Here is a 24,381-nt window from a genome sequence, read left to right on the forward strand (position 1 = left end):
CTGTCGTTTCCATGGGGCGATCAGCTGTGGATCGGTTACGCAGATGGATATTTGGGTGGGATACTTCCACCACCTCTGCCAGTTTTGTGTGTGTGTGTGAGTGAGTGAGTGAGTGAGAGAGAGAGAGAGAGAGAGAGGGAGGGGGAACTTGGCCCCGCCTAGAACTCCTCAGTTCACCTCATTTGACAGGCTTTCGTCGCCTGGGGGCAAAAAACAGGAATCATCCGCATTGAGAAAAAACTACTTTCCGCCGCTGCTGGAGTCACATGGATTTACTAATGCTTTCCAGCAGTGTTGGAGTAACTTTGGTCTGACAGAGGAGTACTGAAACCAGGTGAGTCCAGCCTGTCTCGATGTTTTTTTTCTGTCAGGAGTTTACTGTAGTAATAATACGGCGATCGTCTGCAAAGTTTACTACGTTATAGTGTAGTGAAGTGTTTCTCTAATTAAAGCCTGAAAGAAATGTAAAAAAAAAGCCAGCCAAACAGTCACTGATTCCAGCTTTTAACTATGAAGACATCTTTTCCTCTACCTTTAGCCTTGAAGTCGCCCATTTTTCTTGCAGTCTTTGAACTTTACATTCGCTCTATGTGTTGTATAAATGGCCAACAAATGCAACTAGAATTGTGCTGTGCTCAGTGTAAACGGGTCCATTCCCTGTGAAACCTCGGAGACACGAACACAAACAAATCAGCTGTTTGTGCAAGAGAAGCAGCAGCAAACCATAATCCAATATTTGAACGAGATAAATGGGAGAGTAAGTGTGAATAGGGCTTTTGTTTGCCTGTTCACTGCCTTTTATTTCTACTAACATATGTTGGAAGCTGAACAAACCTGGGGAACTTACTACACAGGACCTACCAGTCCCGTCCTGTGCTCTTTTCATAAGTCCTGTCTCCCTTTCTCTGATGCCATGTGTCCTCGGCTGGATAAAGGTTCGTAATCACATGAGCAGCGTTTTCCATTAGTTGCTTTGCAGATATGTGTGTCAGCTGTTGACACTCCGCTATGTTTAGAAAGGAAAAAATGTCCAAACCACAATTTGGATGAGTTGTCCTTGTCCACTTAAGGTGACGTTTCTGTCTTGCCGGCAAATTAAAGTGGAGCACAGTTCGGACGAGTTCTGGAAAAGGAAATCATTTCCTAATTTGGTAGTTTGACCGTTTTGCGTTTGTGTCAAACCAAGATATGAATGTGGACTTTCTGATATGCACACCAGGTTGTAGCCCATCACACACACGCCCCTGTCCTGTGTGGGTTGTAGTCTGCAATACAAATCCAGCAAAGAAAAACATGCAGGTTTTTATACATGTGTTGTGATGATGTGCGTCAGATAAAGGAGGTTAAAGGAAAGAAAAAAAAAAACTTGTTACCATGTAAGGTTTTTACCCCTCCAGCTCAGGCACAAGCTCCATTTTTCCCACATACCTGCTTCTAAATTCAAACCTCTGTGGCCTTTTGAGTTACAGGACATTTTTCTTATGCAATATCACATATTTATCTCTCTCTCTGTCATTCATACAAATAGATATATTTATCGCTAGAGAGATATCTCTCTATCCATGAATATTGATATTAGAGTTCTTTCCATGGTGTGCACAAACATAAATGTTGGAGACGAGTGTTTAATACCAGAAAGCAGCCCGATTTAGTTCAGTTTCATCTGTTTTTGTGGTATATAGCACTGCATAGATTCTCTAGCCAGTACAGCTTTAAAAAAAACAAAATTTTTGAGCATCCCGTGTAGAAGTAACCTGGCTTCATCTCATTTCAAGGTCGCTGATTTCAGCACATCACAAATGGGAGATGTGGAGATACCCATGGGGGCTGTTAATTATGGTGACATCCCATCAAAGCTGTTCTATAACCACACTGTTATTCGTCAGGTTGACACAGAAATCTGAGATGTCCCATTTAGACAGTCCAGCTCGTGTTGCATCCAACGTTGTCTCTGGTGACCATTCAGGACAGACCAGTTCCCAGTGTTGATGTGTTTACTCACTTGTTTGGCAGGAATCCTTATCACATCCAACTTAAAGTTTGCTCACATGAGAAAGCTGCAAACAGAGGAGGCATTGTCTGTTTAGTTTAGTACAGAAATACATCAAGAGGTCTTCATTCATCAAGACATAAGCTAGTTACATTTTGCGATAACATGAAAAATCATTACCTTCTGGTGTTACAGGGACACGTCATTAGATTTCAATTTATCACCTTTCTTTCCTCTTGTGTCAGCAAGAAAGGTAGACACAGAAAATCAACATAATCCAACCCTCAGATCAACATCTGAGTCATCTGGTCTGGACATTATGTGGATTTTACCCTGCCAGCTCCCTAGTAAGAAGTCAGGATAATATCTGATTGAGCATGTTTGAGTAGATCGGGTATTGATGACTTCTATATCCTGCAACAGGCACAAAAGTGAACATATACAAACACTTGAATGGCGAAAAAAAACGTAACATTTATTTATTATTTACGATAGACTATAATAACAACAATGGCTAAAGGCTGGCACACACTTAACGTCTGTACGGCCAATTATGACTGGTCAGACCTAGTCGGCGCTGGCAGTTGGCAGAGACAAATGTTAGGTGTGCGCTGTTAATTATTATTATTATTATTATTATTATTATTATTATTATTATTATTTAGAACATGCATAATATTTACGACAGGTATCAGCAACCGATGATGTCCCAAATGAGGCAGACCTACAGTAACTACAACTTCATCTGAACTTAGAGTTGTTTTATAAAGTTTTTTACCTATTTTCCCTCTGTAGACTCTATAAATCTCGCTGTCTTCGACTCGTTTCCGACCAGTCGTTACTGTGTTTCCCCTAGTTTATTCAGTCGCCCTACTTTGCACAGAACAAATGGACTATTTCTTCACAAATTAGAACGCATCTCGCCCTATCAACTGACGTGCTCTACAGGCGTGAAAGAACGCCTCTGGAGAATATCCTCATTATCCAGATATGCTCCGTATTCTCATATGTGAAAGAGGCTTAAGCTTCCTTAGATTGAAAGAGTCCTAAAGAGTCCCCACAGTTAAAATATTATCTGCACCGTCTTTCTCGAGGACACCTCAGGATGCAGGTATCGCTTAAATTACAAACTGTTTACATGTCCCAGAGCACCTTGGTTTGAATGATTCGATCACAGTCACGGTGGTCATTTACATTTGCATTTTTCACTGTCCACTTGTGATCCATTCGCCCAAGATTCACTTTGAAACAAAGTGCAAACAGGGTCTTAAACGAACCTAAATTTGGTCGGACATGTAAGTCGCTCAATGTGCAGAAAATGAGTGCTGCCTGGTGGCTTATTCTCAGTTTCTATATGTGTTGCAATACATCCGTAGCTTCCCTCTACAATGTGTAAGACAACAAATAACCAACATTTAACAAATGTGGTTTTACGATTCTCAAATATTACGGGGCCTCAAATATCACTCAACAAGCATCGGGGGCTTGAGGCTTCACATGAGGTTTAAACCCTGGCATAGGCTCAATGTAGCTCGTGAAGTATGGAACTGATTCATAAAGGATCTACGAATAACAGTTTTTTTAACGGTCAAAGTCGGAGTAGGTGTGAAGCAACACGTTTCCTCACTTCCTTGTCTTTGTTATCGGCATGAGGAAGACATGTGACTTTATACACAATTCTGTCCCCAGATCTACCTTTTACTCCATCCCTTAACTGCTTTTTTTAGGCTAAAGGTGCTTTAGGTTATCCATCCAAAATCTGTCTCTGATATACGTTACACTTTAAATATAAGTATATTTATATATAAGTATATATTTTATATATTTTATATAAAATATATACTTATATATAAATATACTTATATTTAAAGTGTAACGTATATCCGTATGGCAGGCAAATGCATTAATATCTGCAGCTGCTTCTGACTGACTGATTATATATCCTGTGTGTGTGTGTGTGTGTGTATATATATATATATATATATATATATATATATATATATATATATATATATATATATATATATATATATATATATATATATATATATATATATATATATATATATATATATATATATATATATATATATATATAATATAAAATCAGTCAGTCAGAAGCAGCTGCAGATATTAATGCATTTGCCTGCCACTGTTTTCCTAGATCCATTAAAAACAGCTTACAGGGACATGCTGCATGGACACAACTAATCCATAATGTTACAGTCATTTAGCCAGCAGCAGGAGCTCACACACACTCACACCCAGCATTTATGTAATTTATATCTTTAATACACACAACACAAACTAAAGTGACATATTTGTTGCATTGACTCTATATTTCAACATGTTGTGACGTTAAAGTTGTTCACATCTCCTGTTTGGATGTTCTCCTTGGCTTGTACTGTAGCCCTTTTCATTTCTGGCTTGTTTTTAACATCCTTTTTTCTTTCTCCACCTCAGCCTGGTTTTTGTTTAGGGAAACAGTCGGTTCAGCTGAGGTCAGTCACTGGTTCAGGCAGTAAGTACCACTGGATGCTTTGGTCATTTAAAAACAAGCTTTTAGGGCTGACAAGATTAGTTGATGGTCAGTAAATTAATTAGCGGTGACTTTGATTATCAACAAACTATTGAAGGGTTGAACGACGATGAAAGATGGAATTAAACTGATTTATTTAGCACTGAGAAGACTTAAAGGACGTCTTCACTGATATTTAACTTGATTCATTTGGTTCTAGTTTGGGTATCCGAGTAAATAAATATCATTAAATGTCGCCCTGACTTCCCTACATTAAAATATTTATCTACTTCTAAGTGAAAAATGGCTCCATATAACATCACTTGGAGGAACCTTTTAGTTCAGATTAAGTCATCTTGTTGCTCATACTATGGAGTTTGTAATCAGGTTCAACCCGCTTCTCCGGAGCTCCTCCAGATTATGTCATCTAAACTCCAAATGATGAAAGAGTTTTTCAGCTAGAAGCAGAAATATATGATGGCGAAATTACCCTTTAACCTTAAACTCTGGAACCATTTAATGAAGTTTTTTTTAAACTGATTTGTTTTTTTAGGAACATTCCATCAAGCTTGATGTGTCACTAATACCAACACTGTCTTGTTTGATTACCTGTACCTGTACTATAAGTTTTTCTGTTTGTGTAGCCTAACACTGCTGTATTATCAGTGTCTATTAAAAACCACTAGGAGCTCTGAACAGTCTGTCATCAGTATGACTCAGTGCTGGGCAGATGGTTTCCAGTACACTACCTATAATGAGCGGAAAAGGAATGAACCTGGACAGTAAATCGACTGGGCAAAAAGGAACATTGTTGATAAGGAAATGGTCTGTAACTTGATTAGACACAGGACAAGACAAAGAGTAACAGTGATGCAACAGTGACATTTAAATGGAAGCAAATATAACTTTTTAGACTTTTTTACCACGATTTAATTAAGGGCCAAGTGAGCACTGGTGCATTTCCCATTAACTTATGGAAAGAGTAATAATGTCAGTCAGTCTTTCCAATGAAATAAAGCTGCAAAGCACATTCACTCATCAGAGTGAAATTACTCTGTAGAAAATAAAAGGTTGGACTGTTTCTTTCATGGGAAGTTGGACACAGCAGGTCTGTTAGTAGTTTGAGAGTTTGCACACTATCGTCTGCACTCTACTCTCTTCCTGCCCTCACTCCCTAAGGATGTGAAACATACTTATTTAGCCATTTATAGATCATAATTCAGATGTAATGCAGGATATAACAGTTATCTGATGTTTGAACAGGAACCAATTAACCTGTTCCCAAATGGATTCTCATGTGAAGTCTTCACAACCAGACTCATTATGTTTTTTTTCTAATAGGAACTGTACAAACTAGAGGGGGATGTTTTAATATATTAATAATATATTAATATCTTCATCATGTATGATGTATGACTCTCATCTCTGCTTTTCCACATACACATAGTTAATGCATATTAACAAATGATCTGATTATCTTAATCAGATTTTTGATGTTAGCTTGGGTGTGTAATGTAATGTGGTGCATGTAATGTGCACCACGCGAACTCTGTCCTGTTTTTGAAGTGTGCAGTTGGTACATGCGTCGCTCATTGTGTCACAAGGAGAAGGGAGGAGAGAAAAGGGCGAGTCAGCACTCAGTCAGTGTTATGACCCAAACAAAAGAATTTTTTTTAGATGATTATCAGGAAAAACCAGAAGGAGGTCTGACAATGTCTGAGATGTTTGGAAGGTGTAGCTTCAAACTAAAATACTTAAAATAGCTAAACTAAACTAAAATAGCTTTATGCAGCTGCAGAATAACCAGCTTTCATAACCCTGTCTGTTTGGACTGAGTGCTTTATTTATGTAAGTGTGATTTGCTTGGAGAGCTGGAAAATGCTCCATCGCTTTAGTGGCTTGATGAGACTGTTGCCTTACTGCCTTACTGTAAGCCCCACAGTCTGTTGTTTTCCTTCCTTGAACCACATCGTCTTAGCTTACTGATTATCTGTTTTTGGTGTTGTTGTTGTTGTTGTTGTTTTTAAGATTTACTCTTCAGAAATCCAAGACTGTCCCTCTTGTAATTTGTTTACCTTCCTCTGAAACTGCTGTTATTAGTAGTAGTTTGCCACCTCCCACTGAAAAGCTGACCACTTTGAGCTTAGCTACAGTTTTGGTTTATTGTCAGCCTCTTTAGTGGATGCATGGACCATCTAGCAGGAGGAGAGCTGGTCTAAAGTCTTTACTTTTTTATTAAAGGATACTATCAAGCCCTAAAGTTTTTACTGCAAAGTTATTAGGTGAACATGCTGGATTATTGGCATGAGTAGAAACCAAAGAAATTGGTAACAACAAACACAAAATGGCATTTGCCAGACAGAAAAAAACTCAACTCTAAATGAAAAATTGCCCATTGCCCCAAACAGCTATGAAATTAGTAAAAGCTTCAAAATGCTAATCAGGCTAATGCTAGCCCAAGACTCAAAATTGAAGCATGCTGCTCCACCCAGGCCTCCCTTTTCACACTCTGCTACACTCCACCATGCTCTGCCCTTCCATTCAGATAGTCCTCGTCTGAAAATTACAGTAAATGACAATACTTCAGCATGTTCTAACCAAGCAGAAATTAAAGTCCTCTCATTAGTTGGAAGGGTAAGGCTCCCTCAGAAACTTTTAGGTCTGGTCCCCCAAATTCTTGTTGTTTGTTCCTTCTCTCTCATAAAACAGTGGGTACATGTGACCTATAGTCATACATTACAGGACAGTCAACACAAGGGGCTCAACTGCATATCTCTAATAAGTTTGGGAGCATAGTTCTATTGAAGATTCATACAAGGTTTTACATTCTGAAATGCACATTAAAGATACAATCCCCACTGAACTTGGAAACTATAACCATGACAGTTAGCTTGAGATATGTATACACGGTCTTTGCACACGATAGAGAGAGGTGACTTTTACATGTGGAGTCAAAGTGACAAGTATTTGTTGATAATCAGAAATTCCTTTCTATTTTAAAAGTGTGGGTGGGTGGTTTGTGGTGGGATTACTGTAAGCTGATGCAAGTTCTTCTTTACTGGTCCTGGTTGTTTGGTTTCCTCATCCTTCAGCCAAAGGACCCAGATCCAGGCCTTCTTGTTTTAACAAATCTCTGTAGTGAGGGCAGCTGAGGTTTACAGTCCGCTGCAAGCACTCAGATTCATAACTGAGCTGAACCTCTGAGCAACCAAATTGTGTTTTGTGTTTCTTAAATATGCAGGTGTACAACACCCAGAACCAGGTTTAAAAGGCAACAAAATCATCAATGTTGTTTCCCCTTTAAACCACTGTACATTCAGCAGTGGTGCTCATTATCTTGTTGCTTATAAACGTGTCAATACAAAATGGGTCAGGGCTCCTTTTAGTGATCCAGACACTCCTCGCCTGCACCCTACCTACATGCTTGCATCATAGGGCAGCTGTGGTGCAGGAGGTAGAGTAGTTGTCCATCAATCCCACAGTTATTGGTTCGATCCCCAGCTTCTCCGGTCATATGTCGAAGTGTCCTTGAGCGAGATGCTGAACTCCAACTTAGTTGTTCTCGGTGAGTCTTGGCCAGCCCAGCTCCCCCATCGATGTGCGTGTGTGTGAGTGTGAGAATAGGTAGAAAACCAAGATGCAGTGGTGAGGTTTACCAATCTAAGGGTGCATTTACATTTGCAGACAATACACAAGTTTTTATGCACAAGGTTTTATTCATAACCTGATTATTATGAGTTTCAAAGAAAGGTGCAAACTTGGACTAAATTTGTGAAACTTTTTCCATTTTTAATGTGAATAAAACACTGTCTCAGTTTTAAAAAATGTTTACCATTGAGGAACTAACATTGGCAAACCTAAGTAGAGATACAAACTGTTGTTAATTTGTTTTTATGAGGGGATGTTTGTGTTTAATTTCTCCTCAAGTGCAGTACAGGTCCAGCATTCCTGGGGCAAACACTGATCGGTCAAGCTCATGTGTGACCTTTAGCCCTTTGTGAATACTTGTGTAGACTGTTGATATTTGGTGGACAGGCTCCAGCTTAGCTTGGTTGCAGACCCCAAGTTATTTATGGTGCTCTCCACTTCTCACTAAGTCTCTATTGGACTCACATTCCCTCATAGTTTAATTTCCTATTACAGTCTTCTGACCTCGAACAAAAGTCCTCAAATTCCTCTCTCTTTAGTAAGTTTTCATGGCAAGTCCATTTTTATAGCCAGCACTTAATGCAGTTTAGGATGCTGTAAATGAATAAAGAGACATTCAGCAATTAGAAAGAAATTTAAAACTAAACTGAAAAAAATCAGTGAAAATAATTATTTTCTGCAAAACATAAACAAGAATGTGACGGATGTTACATGAGCATCTTTCAAATGGAAAGTTTCTTGGCAAGGCATTGGTGGATGGTATGCCTTTCCTGTTTTTATTGTTTGTTTGTTTGTTTTTTTTTAATCCTTGAACCATTATACACATATCAAGACAACATAATAGCAAGTCAGGCTCTATGGTTATGCAAACTGAGTCTGGTGTCATTATTGCGTAAAACTACAACAAATATTAATTTCTATCTATCTATCTAGCTGTCTGTCTGTCTGTCTATCGTTTGATTTATCTATTTATTTATTTAAATAATTTTATTTTATTTTTCCTTTATTAGGAGCTCAAGGCGAGGTATTTTGTGAAGAACATATTTGGCTTTTTGCTTGAAAAAATGGCTTCAGGTGTTAATTTTTGCTGATTAATTTCGGGCCAAACTTGTTGCCAAAGACGTGTAGTATGCTCTACTGCTGCTTATGTAACAGACTCTGGCTTTTTATTTCCAGATACTCAACCTAAGACTTGCCGCAAAAGCAACTAGGGAAATGGTTTTATATTTTGCAGAATAACAACACATTGGCCTCACCCAATGCACAGTTGAAAAAGGAATTTGTTCCTCTTTTCTGTTGTGCTCCTCTAAGTGGTTCCCCCACCCCACCCCACCCCACCCCTGTGTCAGTTAGGAGTTAGACTGTTTGGAGAGACCTGATGTGGCCTGGGTGGTCGATACTTATGTGCTGGGCCACCTCCTTATCTCTATTTCACACGCACACAAAGCAGTCAGCAATATACTCTGTGTTGGCTTTTGTATGAGTCAACCAAGGGTTCCTCAGTTTAGTTGTTTGTTTGTAATGTAATGTGTATCTGTGTGTAATGTAAATGTTTTATGTAATGTGTGTTTGTGATGTGTTTGTTGACCAGTAGTCAAGGAAATGCAATGCTAAGGGTTTGTTAAAGAGAGATGCAGTTCAGCTCAGCTACTGAAGGGTGCAGACGTGACACGGTAGCTGGAGCAGAGGAACTGACTACAAAAAAGGTGTGGACCGCAACAAGGTAGAAGAAAAAGGTTCTGTTTGTAGCTGTAGAGGCAGACGATTTCTTACAGAGTCCTGCGAGTCCTGTGAGTTCAGACATACTTTGAGAAACTTGTTTGATGAAACTGCTAGTGAACATGCTTGTGAGATTACTGTGCTTAAAGTTGTATGTACAATTGATTTGTCATCGGCTAAGCTGAGAAGCAAGTACAATAAATGTTCAATGTTTGTCTAACAACGATCTCCGGAGTGAAGTATGTGCTGAAGCTTCAGGAGCATCAATTTCCAGTAAGATCACCTTTACAGCTTTATATCCTCTGTTTACAACTTCACATTAGTTACTTCGGGGAAAGTTATAACAGTGACACCTGATTAGTGCAGAGGATACACCTGTATATCAATATCTTTTGTGGGTTTCTTTGTTTGCTTGTTTGTTTGTTTTTGTTTTGTTTTGGTTCGTTTTGCACAGTTGCTTATTCTGACTGTTGGCATTGTCTTTTAAAACAGAAAAACAAGTCATGCTCATCATCTCCATTAGATTCTCACCCACAGAAGCAGAAATGGCAGTCAACATGACCTTGGTGTTGAATATTATTTCCAGTTAATGGTATTAATAGTATTGTGTATCCCCGTTATTAATGAGAAACCTCACTTTCTGTAGAATCCATTTGTTATTTCTTTGTGGCCGGTACTGACAGAGGTCATGGACAAAGTTTGTCTTAATGTAAACATCTTTGCAGCTGTCAAACACACATTTCTCCTTTTGGCGTCAGGTACATTATGCTAATTTTACATGCAGAACAGTACAGAACATTGAACATTTTAAGTCTTTATTTAACTTGCAAAAGAAAAAAAATGTCATCATTAAGGGAATGGGGGTGTGGCAGAGAAATCCAGTTGTGCACTCAAGGGGATGGTTAAAAATAAAAGGCATTTTATAAATATGGGCTAACGCATTGACAACAATACACCCACTCAAAACACACACTTTCCTCGGGGTGTGCGACACAAAGTGCAGGCCAACCAGTAAATAGTGAGTCCACACACCAATAGGAACATGGCATCTTACAGTTTGAATTATGTAATTTTATAATATTAAAATGTAAACACTTTAAATTACTGAACAAAGTTTAATTTACAGACATGAAGGTTTCAAATCTTTTTCGAAATGGCAAAAATGAAAAACAAAGACTTTAATCAATTTATCAAGGGTGATGCAAACTTTTGCGCTGATAAGTTTCAGTATTTTACTATTTTACTATTTTTTTACTAAAAAGCTATACTGTTTTTTATACACTCCTAGATATATTAGGTTTAGGGTAACTTTGGATCCCCCTACATGCCATGCCAAAAAAGGGCATGCAAACTTAATCCTAAAATACTCCTTCCTTCATCAGCTTTTTCAAGGTACTTTTTCTAAAGAAAACTAACAGATTGACATCCATTTTAAACTTGTAATAATAAGATTGGAGTCATCAAGGTTCATAAACCATAGAGATATTTTACTGTTCGTTAAAACTTCTGCTCATTCGTCTTAACAGTTTTGGGTGTTGGGTAATATTTAAGTGAATGTTTCATTCAGTTTGCTACTTAACACCACACACCATCCCGTGATACGGACTCATTATCTGCTGACCTCTCATATCTTACTAGCACAACCAGTGGGTTAATGAATAACAGCCTAGTTGTGTGTGAAAGGGAGTTTCCACATCATTGCCTTTGGTAGAATCTTTTTACAGGGTTATTTTTTTTTCTTAAATCATGTGTTGCTAGTGTATCTGCTACCTGTCTGCTTTTAATATCAGCTGAAGCACAACCTGTTGGTGTGTTTTAATCATATCTCTTTTATAGTGTGTTATTAGTAGTCAGTGGCAGATCTACAAAAAGGATATTTATACTTGGTTGGCTGTCAGGTCTGACTATTTGCTTTGGAAGGACATTTAGTGGCATGACATATACTCTGCTACTGTTTACACTCTGGAATTGGCCCTGGTTTTGTTTACACCTTGTGCTAAACTACTTCTTGTTTTGATTTCATCATATGTTGACTGCTACAAAAACTGTTTAATTCTCCAAAGAACTCAAGCAAAGTTTTCCAAGTCTGACCAAGAAGCTTGTGTGTAGCAGTAAAAACACAATTTATGCTTTACATTTTTTCATTTTAAATGTATTTGGAAAGTTTAATCTGTTTTATTCTAATGGAAAAACACATGGTCGGGGGTGTTGTGACAATCAGACTTCATTCTGAAGTCAAATTATATATTAAAATCCCTAAAGTATCTAATAATAATAATATGCTTGTGGCAACACACCGACAGGAGTAAGAGAACCTCAATAATGAAATCTCCATAGGACAGAAAATGTCTTTACAAGGTAATGAAAACAGCAATTAGACCGGCTTTGGGTTTCTGTGATGGGAAGGACATGTGTGACTGCCTTGAGGTAAATGCTGCAGTTTCTCATGTTTTAGTTAGCACCATTTTGTACTGTTTGGCCTCCACTGTATATACTGTGAGTAGGGTTAGTGTCTATTTTGTGTGTTGAATTTTTCCTTTGTGCAAAACACATCTTTTAGTGTGTGTGTGTGTGTGTGTGTGTGTGTGTGTGTGTGTGTGTGTGTGTGTGTGTGTGTGTGTGTGTGTGTGTGTGTGTGTGTGTGTGTGTGTGTGTGTGTGTGTGTGTGTGTGTGTGTGTGTGTGTGTGTGTGTGTGTGTGTGTGTGTGTGTGTGTGTGTGTGTGTGTGTGTGTGTGTGTGTGTGTGTGTGTGTGTGTGTGTGTGTGTGTGTGTGTGTGTGTGTGTGTGTCTGTTTACTTGAGCAACCAGACGTCATATTTTTTGCAGTAATGCCCTGTATATACAGTGTCCAGTTGGGATTAGAAAAATATGATTTCCGAGGTTAACAGTTGATTTCTTTCATTGTTAATGCCCCCATTCAATAAAGATACAATATTTATCTGCTGTCCATAAATTCCTAAAATCAGAATTTTACATTTAGAACAACAATCCAGCATTGATTTTACAAACTGTTGTGAAGTCATATGTTGGGAAGTGGATAACGAGCCACATGGAAAACTGGATTAACACCGCCTGAGCATGAGCTGTTGCGCTTGTTGATATGATTTAGTGTAATCAACCAGAGGGGACGTGTCACTAGTGATATGCACAATGTTATCCCACAAAAGCTCCACACTGGAAATCCAGCTCATATACGTAAATTGTCAAATTCAGATAACAATAAAATACTCAGCAATTTCAAGGGGCTTCATATCAGCATATCAGTGATAAATATAATCAAATCAAGTCAAAATCCTGTTTCTTTGCCTCTTCAGAATCAGCTCCGCATCGACACCCTCTTTCTTTAGACACTTAAATCAAGACCAAGCCTATATCAACCCGCTGTAGATAATAGTTCCCCCTCTTTTTTTCTTACACTTTAAGAAGTTGATTAAATTAGTGTCTTTAAATCCAACTCTGCTGTTATCTGCAGGGTCCTTTGTGTATGAGGGAACAATATTTATTGTTGTATTGTAATATGTATTTTTTTTATTACTCACTAATCAAGTGAAAGTTTCATCTATAGATTGATTTTTTTATTGTCTATAAAGTGTCAAAGTATTGAAAATATTCATTTATTTTTACATGTTGAGTTTACTGAAAATAAAGCATCAAGTCCACACTGCCTGATCATATTGGGTAATACTGATTTAAAGACTATCTATAAATATGTTTAATCATCAATCACACAATTCACACACCAGTCTCCTGTAACGCACGCACATTAAAAAACAAAAACAAATCTATTCACCTGTTCTGTCATTATTTAATAACAGGTTATGACAGATGTCATAATTGTCATTGTCTTCAGGCCAAGCTCCTCAGTGCTGTTGACAAAGTGGTTGTTATGTCTGTTTTCAGGTTCAGGCTCCCCTCCCTCTCGGTTTCCTCCCATTTCCCAGTCGGCTCCCGTTCCCCAGTGGGTGGAGATAAATATGGGGTAAGAAAGCTGCGCAGACACACAGAGCTGTTGTTGCTGCTTTTGTTCCCTGCCATCTGTCACCCATCCCACCCAGGTGAGACTCCTCAACTCACTGAACATTTTATCAGCTGGAAATGAAAACTGTCAAACATAACCTGTGGTTGTCTAGTCGATTACTGACTGATTTAATCAGTTTTCACGGACTTGCTCTCTGTGTTTGATCAGTGAAACTGCAAACACCATCAAAGTCCAGCAGAATCACTGTTGTTACCAGGATACAATCTGCACCCTCCATAAATTTTTAAATCAGCTACCAGTATAAGAGCCCAACACTGCAGGGTGTAAAGCTAAGTATTTTATTACTGATGTTGGTAATGATTTTGACATAAATTCTTAAGTTTAACATCGTCCTGCTTATGATTGTTTGTTTGTTTGTTTGTTTTTTCAATTTACTGTCTGAGAGTTGTCTGGATTTGAAGTATATATGGGTGGATGTAGCGTGCCCTGAAAGGAATAGAGAGACAGTGCCAACTCTTAACCTGAAACTGACAGCTTTGACAACTAATGTGCATCACATGAAGCAAAACCCATTATGTTTACACTGGTCTTCACTGAGGAATCCCAAGGTTGCCAAATAAGAGCACAGCCAAAGTAAGCACAGTGAAATAAAGATGGCAAGAACACACATGCATACTTGTTTTTCTCCCTTGTGAGGCCCGCCAAGTTGTTATTAATTTTTATTATTATTATTATTTATTTTTTTGTACACACTGGTGGAGTCCACCCTTTCCAGTGGTTCTACATGTCAATAAAAAACCACACAAGTAAAAAAAAAATATATAATCACAAATATCACTTTTAAATCACATAATTTAAAACTTTTTTCCATGCACGTTTTTTTGCTGCTTGTGGGGCCTGTTTCTAACTCTTCTTCTTTTACTTTCGGCTGTTCGCTTTCAGGGGTCGTCACAGCCAATCATGTGCTCTCCTTCCCCGGACATCGCTCTCCATCAGCGCCCCCCTTTCCCCCGTTTCTACCTGTGCTACCTACCCCCAAATAAACCATTCTAACCTTGCTAACAACCTGGTTCCGTCTCTCTTTCTGGGTCCACTAATATTGCATCCATAAATCTCCTCTTGGTCTTCCTCTAGACCTCCTACCTGGAAGCTACAACCTCAGCATCCTTCCACTGATATATTCACAGTCTCTCCTCTGAACATGTCCAAACCACCTCAATCTGACTTTATCCCCTAGAACATCTAATATGAGCTGTCCCTATGATGTCCTCATTCCTGATCCTGTCCAACCTCGTACACCTTCTTCACCTCGGCTCCTCTCATTCACACACATGTATTCCGTCTTGCTGCGGCTAAGCTTCATTCCTCTGATTTCCAGAGCAGACCTCCACATCTCTAGATTTTCCTCCAACTGCTCCCTGCTCTCTCTACAAATCACAATGCCATCTGCAAACATCATAGTCATGATAGTCATCATGCAATTATAGCCCATACTGGGCCTCACCAAGTAAGAAATGCAAGTGTGCACACACACAAAAACAAATACAATAAGTGCTGGTTGTTGTCCAGCCCATGTGAAGCTGTTTTCACAGGTGTACTGCAGCCCTGAACTTATCTGTACATTAACCGGAGGAGTTGCACATGAAAACTCAAATGTCCTTTTCGTTTTTTCTTGAGCATCCTAATGTGACTAGTGCCTATACCTTTGTAAAGTACAGTACTGCATCTACATACAGTAGTATGTTCGTGCCTCAACGTGGGCTTTGCAAAGTCTGTACAGAGAAAACCACAACTGTAATCCACAATGGATACCTGTCATTTGTTTTTTAATATTGGAGGGAAATCCCTTTAACTTGATGAGACCTCCAGTCTATGGCATCAAAACAGGAATGTGACTGATTCCTAAGTAAGTCACCCATCTGCTGCAGATTTTCAGATTATTAAGGCCCAAACCTGATCAACTGATAAAAGCATCAGCTAAAATCTCCTCCACACAGCTACAGATGGCCCATCAGGCTAATGCAGATAGGTGTGTGTTTAGCCTCAGCCTACTGATGGTTAATTACACGTCTGGAAGCTGTGGCCAACATGTTGTTTAGTTTTCTTTCTTTAGAATCTCCCCTTACCCCACCCACTCATTTCCCACATGTCCCCTTGTTGGTATGGAGATGCAGAAGACAGGAAAGGCTAATTAACCATGAGAAAGACAGGAGGGTGTGGGCAGGGGGTCTAAAGGGAGAAGGCGATTTGCCTGTTTTTGTTAGTACTTTAACACTGATATACCACCAGGATCATGACATGACTGTTTTCCTGTCTCCTGCCTTTGTCTCTGTTTTCACATATTTCAGAGTAAGAGAAAGGAGGAAAGAACAGGGAGGAGCAGGAAGAAGAAGCCAGACAGACTGACAGGAAAGGGGAGGGGGGTCTGCAAAGGATAGGAATAAGAAAAAGAGCGAGCAAACAGGCGTACAGCAGTGCAGAGTTGTTGCTAGGACACCGCAGTCTCAAAATGTACAACAGCCGCGTTGGTCCACAAAGCAAAAGGTAGTAGTTTCACAATATGCGCTAGAGAATTATGAGATACTAATTTTTCTGTTCGTATTGACTTGTGGCCACATCATGTAACTGTAGATTCTAGCAGCAAAAACTAAGAAAAAACGGGTAAAAATTTCTTACAATTTCAGTCGAAAGCACAATTTTTTTTACCACACTTTCGCCACTAAAATTAGTTTTTATAATATTTCTATTGACAAATCTGCACAGTTCGAGCATTTTGCCAGAAGATTGTTTGAAGGCTTCATTTTCATCTGTTGCTATGTGGTTTCTATGGGTGCTGCTCTCAACTATAGTTGGAAAAATGCAATGTTTTAAGAGTTTCTGCACCAAAATGCATTTTTAATAACATCTCTAGTGAGAAAAATGCATTTTATTCTCATATTCTTTGTCCAGTGGATGTATAGGATGTTTGGTTCCCAAAAACAATCAACGTTTTCTGGCTAATTTTCCTACTATTCAATAAACCAAACATCCTATGCATTGTGCCACCATGGGATTGATAATTTGTGGCTTGAGGTGATATGCCTCTAGAATTTATTGGGTGGATCGCTGTGGAAAATTATTCTTTTTTGATCTTGGAAACTGACCTTTCCATTAGCCTCACACAGCTGCTGTCATGGCAGTTTAGGTGAAGTAGTTAAACTTTAACCGCACCCAAATGAGCATAATACCTGACTGACATCCACTGGCCTGTTGGCTTAGTTTATGGGTAGAATCTGCACTTTTACCATCATTTATTACATATTTTTCTTATTATTCACTCATTAAGTTTTTTGTTATTGGTTTCTGAGTGCAGTTTCCATATGTATAATGCAAAATGTATGGCCTCAGATTTAGTAGTAAAAAGTGGGGGCATGCTGGCAGCCTAGTGGTTTAGACGCTGACCCTGAAGTCACTGGTTTGACTAGAAGTCTTTGATACATGTCATCATTCTAGTTTCTCTCATTTCCTGTTACCTGCCAGCCATTTAGGAATTTCAAAGGTGTAGTTCATCCTTAAGTAAATTAAAAGCCCAAGGTGACTCGAGCAGCTGTGCAGGTGATGTGGGTGCCTTTTGTGGTAAGCACAAATAGAAAAGGGAGAAGAGATGTGGAATGACAGGTCCAGGAAGTGAGGGGGAGAAGGCGGGGTGTAGACATCTGCAGTAAGAAGAGAAACGAAAGTGGGACAGAGGATGTTCAGTGATTATGTGTCACTCTCAGCCACACCTTCTTTTTAAACACATTGAATGAATGTATAATTATTTTATTCTATTTAGTTTGAATCTGAACCCCTATTTTCCAGTTGATGCATGCATTAAAACAGACTGTGAATACTGCCTGTCGTATCTGCACACACCCTCGCCTCCTGCTGGGCGACCTGGCATTTATTGGGTGATTGAGCAAAGTTTGGAGAATGATTTTCTGTCCTAATGTTACATAATCAGGCAAACACATTCCCAGAGACAGAAGTGTTTAGTGGGGTAGGCAGGCATGACTAAAAGATATGCAATTGGACATGTGCTTGAAGGTGATTTCCCATTGGGAAAAGCAGTTATTACGTCAAGCGTTACGTGATAAGCGCCATTATTACGTCATACCCGAGCACTAAGCACTGGCATGACTGTAGGATATAAAAAATAAAAATAAAAAAAAAACATCACTGGAGAGGAGTTAAACATTCTCAAGATAATATCAGATAGGAACCTAATGATTTACAGTCCGAAGTTTTGTTGCCAGGGTGACACAATACGTACCAGCTGAGTCTTATTGGCATTCTTTGATTGCATCATTAGCCACTGAGCCTCTAACTCCTGGGGAGAGCGGCCGGCAGATATCAAGCCAGGGATCAATAGGGTAACAGTACTACTAATCACAACATGCCATTCATTGATGAGGTGCTACATGAGAAAAGCTGCTACAGATTACAACAGTAAAATTAGGACGAATGAAGGTTTTATTTGCTGTGTTGATCAGGATCTGTAGATCAGATGCGCAGATCAGATATTAAATATCAGAAGCAAGGATTGAAGTTTCCATTTAACAAAGAAAGTAGTATTAGCTCTAAAGCAATCACCAGCTTGTTTTCCCCTGAAATGGAAAATAATTTTATCATTAACCTGAAAAATCAATAGTCTTATTTTTTTCCCACCAGGAAAATTTCACCAAGCTCCTAAACAGCTTCATTGCATAAAAAGTCTTTTTTTTTCAGTTTTCTTCCCTTTTTAGATTAAAACTTGTAATTCATTTAGAATCCACCATTAGAAATATACTATTATTTAAACATGGTTATTGACTTATTTGGTTGAGTTTTACAGAAGGACAAAAAGGGACTGGAAAAAAGTCACAGGGCAACAAGTCTACCAAAGATGTTATCATTTTTGAGTAAAGATATTTCTGTTTGCTGGATCTAAAAAAAGTTTAATGACTCTTTTTCTTTATAGGGACAGCACACAGATTTATACTGTACATTAATACATGCTACTTTTGACTTTTGCAATTCCTCATTACAATCGGCCTTCATTTCCGCACGACATACAGTCTTTTCTTGTGAGCAGGCAACAGTCCATCGACTAATTCAAGGCCTAATTTCCTCCGGTCGTGCGTCAAACTGCTGGTTGAAATTGCAGAGCGAAGGGCATCAGGTGTGACAACCTGCAAATAAATGTGCAGATCACACAAAACGCAGCAACCCCAACCAGAATAAGCCAAAAGACAGAATAATTACAAAATGCAGTAGTTTCTTGTTCACTCCATCACCCTGTGATCTGTTAGACCATTAGCCTTTGTTACACTCTAACACTGTAAAGTTAGACCTTTTGTTAACTGTGAACAAATGATTCATGACGCTAATGTGTGCAGAGTCTGAGAAGCTGTGAAAATCTCTAAACATTGGCCAAATAAACTCACACATTTGCGAACAACAAAGGTGGTCTTTCCTGTCAAGTGTCCCCATTGGTTGTTTTTGTCATTTTTAGGCACACACAAGCAGTGTTGCATGTTCTTAAGGAAGTAAACCACAATAGGAATACAGTATCACTGCCAAAATCTGCCACATAGTAACAATGACTGAGACAAACGTCCCGATGTCCTGAGACACATTGAACAGACTTCAAAGACAGTATCTGCACATGCACTACACCTTGTTCTTGTCTCTAACCTTTTAATTTATTTTTTTCATCTTGTGTGTGTCTATGTAGGTGGTGACAGGCTGGTGCAGGACGCTGTCATGGCAATGCTGCGGGGCCGGCTGAAGGTCGTGGTGACAATAATGATGATCAACGTCTTTATCTTCATCCTCATTTTCCGACACAGCAGTCAAGAAAAAAATGTACATGACAAGGTCCAAATCCCGTCCAAACCCTTCTGGACCAAACTGGGTCCCATCTCGGCTTACTGGAACCACCAGCAGCAGATTCTGGACATTCAGAAGAATCCCATTCTTATGGGTAACTATAGCACTGAAGACATGTCCAATTGGCTTACCACCGCCAATTTGTCCTCTGACCCCTGCAGGCCTAACATAAGGGTTAAAACTCAGGTGAAAGACTACAACTCCCTACCAGAACGTTTCAAGGATTTCCTGCTTTACATGCACTGCCGTTCCTACCCGGTCATGTTGGACGAGCCTCATATTTGTAAGAGGCCGCCATTCTTGCTTCTCGCTGTCAAATCCCAGGTGTCGCACTTCGACCGCCGTCAGGCCATCCGCCAGTCCTGGGGACGTGCAGGTGTCATCACTAACCACACAGTAGTTACTATCTTCCTTCTCGGAAATGCCACAGCATGGGATCACCACCCGAACCTGTCCAGTAGCCTTCGCGATGAGAGCATTCGCCATAAAGACATCATCCAGTGGGATTACCGGGATTCTTTCTTCAATTTAACTGTCAAAGAGGTTTTGTTCCTGGAATGGATTCAGACTCGTTGCCCTGACGCTCGCTTCATTTTTAAAGGCGACGATGACGTCTTTGTCAACACCTACCGCATCCTGGACTTTCTCAAGGGCCTCTCTGAGGCCAAAGGTAGGGATCTGTTTGTAGGAGATGTAATCACCGATGCCGGGCCACACAGAGACAAGAAGGTCAAATACTTCATCCCGGAGAGTATGTACGTTGGAAAGTACCCTCCGTACGCAGGAGGTGGCGGGTACCTTTATTCCGGTGACCTTGCTGCACGTCTGCACACTGTGTCACAAAATGTAGCACTCTACCCAATAGATGATGTCTACACAGGTATGTGTCTTAGGAAGCTAGGGCTTGCCCCTGAGAAGAACAAAGGCTTCAGGACTTTTGACATAGAGGAGAAGTACAGGTCGAACCCCTGCGCTTATAAGAGTTTAATGCTCGTTCACCCAAGGACCCCACAGGAGATGATAAAGATCTGGGCTTGGCTTAACAACCCTGAACTAAACTGCCACTGACAAATCTGCAGCCAACTGAAGCAGCCTTAGAGAGACTCCCAAAGATTTAGTCTTAAGCAGGATCCTAACTTTAAAGTTGGCAGCTTAAAGTGAAGATATTAATCCAATGGTCACTTGGAGACACAGCTTGGTGCAGATATTGTATAAATTCCTCGTAGAATAACGTAGTATGTGCCATTGGCTTAGTTTTTTTTCATAACGGCCACCATAGTGTTTTGACTTGATACTGATCGGACTTCCATAGATGAGCTACCCCTGACTTACCGTTAAACAAGCTTCACCCAAAGGCACAACGTACTTTTTATTTTTATTTTTTTGGTGTGTGTCGACATATTTATATCACATCTATTTATATGGCTTTTGTAACACTTTAACACTGTGTGAGCTCTGATAGAGCATATAATGCTGTATTAAATAAAGTGAGACTCTGGGTCTCTCACTAGTTGTTTGGTCAGGGGAGAAGACAGTGAAGCAATCAGCAATCTGTGCGTCCAAATATTTCAAGTCATCAAAAGGATGAGTGACTACACAGCAGTTGTGTAGTGAACTCCTCCTGGTAATTTTCACCAGAAGAGTAGTTTGTGCTGCTATTCCTATTCATACTCCCTTCAGTATTTACTTGAGACTCGGTCAACGTCAAATTCAACCTGATTGCTCACAGAAATTCTTAAGGAAACTTGGTTTTGTTCTGTTTGTTTGTTAATTTATAAATCATCCAATAATTATTCCACATCTAGTTTTCATATTTTAATGCTGCATTTAGTAGCATATATGTCTCATTACAGGAAAAGTTGAAATAACAATTGGTTATGGTTTGTGTGAAGGAGTGAATACCAGTTTGCTCTCAGGAAACTCTGTTATGTACAGCTCAGCAGGTCTGGGCTTGGTTTGACATGGATGAAAAAATCTAAATGCTGTGCAGTTTCTGCAGGTTCTACCTTTACACAAAAACTGCTTATATAAACCATAAGTGCGTCTAGGAGTGAAAAGTCTGTATGAAGTAATTGCTATAACTTGCCTTGTGTTGCTTTACTAGGATACATTAAAACACAAGTGCAACATTTCCAATTGTAAAGGATTTTTTTTTATTTCTGTTGTGTTTTACAGCTTTGTGGATCATTTAAATTGGTCAAATGTAGTTTTAATTGAATATTTTTAAACTCTCTAGTCTAACTATTTATTTGAAGGTTTTGGCTTTAGCACAAATGCTGTATATTACTTGCTTTAAAAGAAATGCTGCACAAAATATACCTTTATGTTTATGCTGCAAAATTGTCCTTTTCAGCAGTGTATTAAAAATCAAAGGAAAAAAAAAGTCGTGCACCTTTTGTGATATTGGGTATCTCAGAGAGTTAAATGGCTACAGAAAGGGAAATGCTTCTTGTTTCTCTAAACTTCAAACAAAAAAGGAAAAAGAATTGAATTATACATGAATGTTTGTCTTTATCCAGGTTTAAGCTCCGTCTACTTTTGAATTACTCAATTTCAGGTTTTCGGTCAATAAATAGATTTTTTTCCCCCCAGTATTTACACACAGAATGTGGGTGAAAATAAGTGGCATGAATGTGGAGTTAACACGCATGTGGCTTAAGCTCTAAACCTGTATGTTACACGTGATGCCAGAGAAGAAGGGCCATGTTCTCACGCCTCTGTTAGGGCTCCCCCTGCTGGTCAGGATAGTGTTCTTTAGCTTGTAGTTTTGTATGGGCTCTGGCTACTACTACATGACCAAAACTACAGCTCATTCATTTTACAAACAATTTAACAATATCTCTGTCCTTGACTCTTCTAACACTCTAAATCAAAAATGACTGCATTTATTTATATGAGGTTTTGTTTGTGACACTGTTATGTAAATGTGTGTTGTAGTTAGTCTTTTCATATATGTCGAAGTTTGCCACACAGTGAAAACAGAAAGAAATTAAACGATCACAGTCAACTTCTTTTAAGATGTATTTTGTAAGTTATTATTGACATACAGAGTTTAAATACTGATATAAAATTTTTCATACAGGACTAATTAAACACCTGTAGCAGTCCAGAACTGAGTGAGGCTCATTTCATGTTTGGGGGGCACAGTGGCTCAGCTGGCTCCCACCCCGCTCTTCCCGACCACGTATTGAAGTGTCCTTGGGCAAAACACTGAACCCCCCAACAGCCCATCCCCATCTTCAGCTGTACAAAAAAATCAATATGCGGACAATTGATCCGCTTTGGCGACCCTAACCTTAAAGGATAAGCCGAAAGGACAAAAAACATTTGTGTGTCTAAAACGTAATTCTTCCTCACCAAACATATAAGTTATATTTATCTCCCTGTGGTGCACACTTTGTGGCTACTTGAAATGTTTACATATTAATAAAAGTCATGACTGCTTATATGTCTAATTGTTACATTTGTCATTGATGAGCAGTATCACCTTTCTTATTATTTGTTCCTCGTATGTGGGTTTCACTTCTCCCCACGCATTGTTTAGTAATTGTGCTTCACTCTTTTCATATCGGCACGCCTTTGCCTATTTCTGCAAAGCTGTAGAAATGAGACCCGTCTCCTGAAAGTCAGTGTTTCAGGCCAAATTGGCCTCCAGGTGTCATTTTGTGAGTTTATGCAGTTACTGGTGTTGTTTTCAAGGCACAATAATAAAATGTAACATGCAACGTGGAAGGACATGTAACTGTAGCTCCAGCTACCACCATGTAATACACTGGGGAATGTATTGGTCAGGGCAGTACAGTCAATACAGGTCAATGACAGGGCAACGTTTGCAGAAAAATGAAATGCTACAAAGTTCATACACAAAATTTCCTGTATGTTGTAAGAAAATCACTAAACTATGACCATGTGATAAGTAAATGAATGTTTGTTTTTATATAGAAATCTCAATTGGCCAAGAAAGAGCTGAATGAATGATCAATATGTTCTTTGTTAATTGATTAATTAATCAAGACTTTGATCCTTGACTGACTGTAGTCAGAGAGTACCAAATATGTGCCTGATGTTTCTTTGCATGTACTGTATCCTCCATCCATGTTAAGCCTGATTGCATTATTACTTATGATTTGATTATTTCCCTAAAGTTCTATTTTTCTTTTTTGTATATATTGTTATATGTATTTTTATTGTGATGCAACCAAATAAATTATCTGAAATGAATGTGTTCAACTTGTATTTAAATTTTCTCCAAAACCTGATTGTGTGTGTGTGTTTATGTGATAATGATGATGATGTAATTAAGAAAGAAATTATTGGATTTGTGAAGCACCTGGATGTAAAAAATGTCAGCTCAGCTTTTCACAAGTCATTCTAGCTGCTGATGGCTCATGCTTGTCGCCAGCAGAGGGCAGCAGTGTATCAACTCCATGGTGACTACCCCATGCTGTATTACACAGTTTGTTCTGCTGTACTGGAAGCCTGATTGGTGCAGCTTGAAATACTAAAATACAGCACTTGAGAAACAAATATCATCACAGTATAGTAGTTGTAGTAGTAATAATGCACCTTTTCAGCTGTTCAGGTGTACATATGTAGAAATGCCAAAGATTTTTTTATGTCGGTCCTCTGGTCCCCTC

General features: G+C 39.0%; 1 protein-coding gene across 11 annotated transcripts; it reads left to right on the plus strand.

Moving 5' to 3' along the window:
- On the plus strand, nt 1-23,969 carry b3gnt2b (UDP-GlcNAc:betaGal beta-1,3-N-acetylglucosaminyltransferase 2b). 11 transcript variants are annotated; one of them, XM_067513028.1, is made up of 5 exons: nt 162-334; nt 13,777-13,931; nt 14,063-14,488; nt 16,204-16,399; nt 19,590-23,969. In XM_067513028.1, exon 5 carries the CDS (start codon nt 19,619-19,621, stop codon nt 20,810-20,812), a length of 1,194 nt encoding a protein of 397 aa, XP_067369129.1. In that variant the 5' UTR covers nt 162-334; nt 13,777-13,931; nt 14,063-14,488; nt 16,204-16,399; nt 19,590-19,618; the 3' UTR covers nt 20,813-23,969. The 11 variants fall into 11 exon arrangements, 9 of the variants coding, with proteins under 9 accessions (XP_067369129.1, XP_067369173.1, XP_067369146.1 ...); XR_010915010.1 differs by lacking the exons at nt 16,204-16,399; nt 19,590-23,969 and adding an exon at nt 14,798-16,197 and having other exon boundaries at nt 1-334; XM_067513072.1 differs by lacking the exons at nt 14,063-14,488; nt 16,204-16,399 and adding an exon at nt 4,454-4,511 and having other exon boundaries at nt 13,777-13,855.
- Nucleotides 23,970-24,381: the final 412 nt, after the last annotated feature.

Source organism: Channa argus, chromosome 1, assembly GCF_033026475.1.
Source record: "Channa argus isolate prfri chromosome 1, Channa argus male v1.0, whole genome shotgun sequence".
Classification (NCBI taxonomy): Eukaryota; Metazoa; Chordata; class Actinopteri; order Anabantiformes; family Channidae; genus Channa; species Channa argus.

Coding starts and splice junctions, on each gene's coding strand:
- b3gnt2b (XM_067513009.1), top strand. CDS start 9,788: ATGCAGTTCAGCTCAGCTACTGAAGGGTGCAGACGTGACACGGTAGCT. Junction 9,880..13,776: donor AAGGTGTGGACCGCAACAAG/GTAGAAGAAAAA, acceptor GTCTGTTTTCAG/GTTCAGGCTCCCCTCCCTCT. Junction 13,932..19,589: donor CTGTCACCCATCCCACCCAG/GTGAGACTCCTC, acceptor GTGTCTATGTAG/GTGGTGACAGGCTGGTGCAG.